Genomic DNA, 2,392 nt, shown 5'->3' with positions numbered 1-2,392 from the left:
CAGACACACATACACACACTAAAATGAGACAGTCAGGAGGGTGATATTTACACATACAGACCCCCGGGAGAGGGAGCGCATGTGTGCAGCCTGTGCTCCGTACCTTCTTGCATCTTCATCCTCCTGAGCTCCTCTTCGGAGAATCCCGCCCAGCCGGCCATGCCTCCCCTTCACAGCCCGGCTCCAGTCACCCAAACCCGGCCTGCAAACACTGTCACCTGCCCTACTTCCGCCTCCCACACATCCCTGCCACGTGAAGGCCCCCGCTCAGGACCCCAAGAGGCTGCCTCCTCACCGCCTGACACAATGCGCGGAAAATAGGTGCTAGAATGCCTCATTTCCAGCATTGCGAGCACGTAGTACAATCCATGCTGTAGTTACATTCTTTTTAGCTACCGTTAACATGCAAGGTTGAGACAAAAAAAAAAAAGAGAAAACAAAGCTCGCTGTACCCGGACACAAGACAGGCAGGTCAGGAAGGCTGCTTTCGTTGTCACGGTAACGGCAGCTGCAGGAAGTGCAGTGAGAAATGTGAGCATATTAATCACACAATTAGTCAAAGTGTATAGAAAAGAGTGATGCAACTGTGACTGTACATTTCTTCCAGCATTAAGGAGACAAGCTATTCTAACCATACACGAGAAAGATTTCTACAATATTTATGCTTAAAAACCAGAAAGCGAAACTTCCTAAAGTAAATCCATTTGACATTAGAAGAGCAGCCCCTCCTTTTTTTTTTTTTTTAAAGCTAGGAAGCATGGGGCCTCTGGAGCTGAACCATATTTATTTAAGCTCCGGGGGGCCTCCTGCTTCACACAACATACCGTAGAAGGTACCGCTGGTACTTAATGGAGGTTTAATACAACACTGGTCACCCGAGCCAATGAGATGACGTTGAAGGTCCCTGTTGGCCTGCGTCATGCAGGAGATTTAAACTTATGTTTTGGTGTAACTGCTGGTCCTTGCTTGGTAAGTAGCTCAGGAAGCAGGGTCCCTGGAGCTGAAATTAACACGGTTCATTAACACGAAGCCAACTGCTTCATAGCTATGTAAAACAAAATTGGAGCAAGATTGGAATGACACTATTTGCATAAATTTTGCTGTTAGATGTTTGCCCTCCCGTCAGAGAAAGGCGGGCTCAGAATGTAGGAGATTAATGATAATTTATTGATTTTAATCTCACTATTATATATGCATGATTATATACAGGGCACAATCTTTATATCTATCAATGCAACAGAAGAATACTTCCCTTGAGTAACAGTCACTGAAATGCCGGCCGGGTGGTCACTGCACTAATGGTCATTCTGGAGTTGGTTTCTCCAGTGAGTTTCTCAGTTGACGTGTGTAGCCATGTATAAAAATGGTATACAGTTCTTTCTCATGCTGGCAGTAAGCCTGGTAAGTATGCAGAGTTGCCAGCAACAATCATAGAGGTTTGCCCTCACACCCTGGTGAGGTGTCATATGTAACAAAGGAAATGACAACATGCTCTGTGTCCACTGTTAGTGACACAAGAGGTGTGGCTGTTTTCTGAGTCTATATAAGACACAGCACTGCCAAAAGTTAGTGGTTCTTCAGAGGCAAGTTCTAGAGTGTTCAAGGAGTGTCTGCAGCAGTTAAGGCTGTCAGATTCAATTGATAGCATACCATACACTGTGTTCAGGGTAGAAGACTTGTGGGAAGCGCGTGATCCAAACCTAGGCCTGTGATCCCGGGAGCAGATCAGTGTTGTCGTGTGTTAACGAAGGAAGGGAGCAGCTTTGATTGAGAAAACCCTGGGGAGCGATTCATGAAGACTGAAAACCCCAGCAGATTCTCTCTGATCCCATGCAGGAAGCACAGCTCCTGGATACAGAGAGGCCCCAACCGTTCATCTCCTTTTCATTTATTAGGAGCAAACAAGAGGAAAATATCTTCAGACGCAGCTTCTCCTCTTGGTGACAGGCGAAACGCGTTGAGTGAACAGCAGCAGCAGCATTGGTGTACCTCCTGAACCCCCTCTGAATCGTGAATTACATCCAAATCGATCGCTCGAAAACCGGAAGTGACGCGACGGCCGAAACCGGAAGTAACGCGACCTTGCGATTTCGAGAGTGGAGCTGAAAGTGACCCAGAAGCTGTGCATCTTTATTTTATGTGTCTATGCACATTGTGCAAAATGTGAGTGCAAATTATATTGCCTTATAAATATTATTTATGGTGAACATGCAATGTTGCACTAAGAGTGTCATCTCTTTCATTGAGGGTATATCCTGTTGAAGTTTGGCACCTCTCATCTAGCAAGTCTTCCACATCATTTTCATATTGCTGGCATTTTTTTGTGAAAATGTGAGTCCCCATTTGCTATTTTTTCCAATTGTTTTTTCTTTTTTTCTTGTTGAATAGACTA

General features: G+C 45.2%; 1 protein-coding gene across 1 annotated transcript in view; it reads right to left on the bottom strand.

Moving 5' to 3' along the window:
* The window catches only part of GORAB (golgin, RAB6 interacting), a 43,539-nt gene extending 43,271 nt beyond the window's left edge, over positions 1–268 (bottom strand). Inside the window, exon 1 of the mRNA XM_075616834.1 lies at positions 104–268. Within this exon, the coding sequence (XP_075472949.1) occupies positions 104–161 (58 nt within the window). The 5' untranslated portion in view covers positions 162–268. The remainder of the gene's footprint in view (positions 1–103) is intronic.
* Between the last annotated feature and the right edge of the window lie 2,124 nt (positions 269–2,392).

This window comes from Ascaphus truei, chromosome 10, assembly GCF_040206685.1.
Source record: "Ascaphus truei isolate aAscTru1 chromosome 10, aAscTru1.hap1, whole genome shotgun sequence".
NCBI classification, from domain to species: domain Eukaryota; kingdom Metazoa; phylum Chordata; class Amphibia; order Anura; family Ascaphidae; genus Ascaphus; species Ascaphus truei.
The sequence above is the reverse complement of the archived record's forward strand: the minus strand, read 5'-3'. Positions and strand labels throughout refer to the sequence as shown.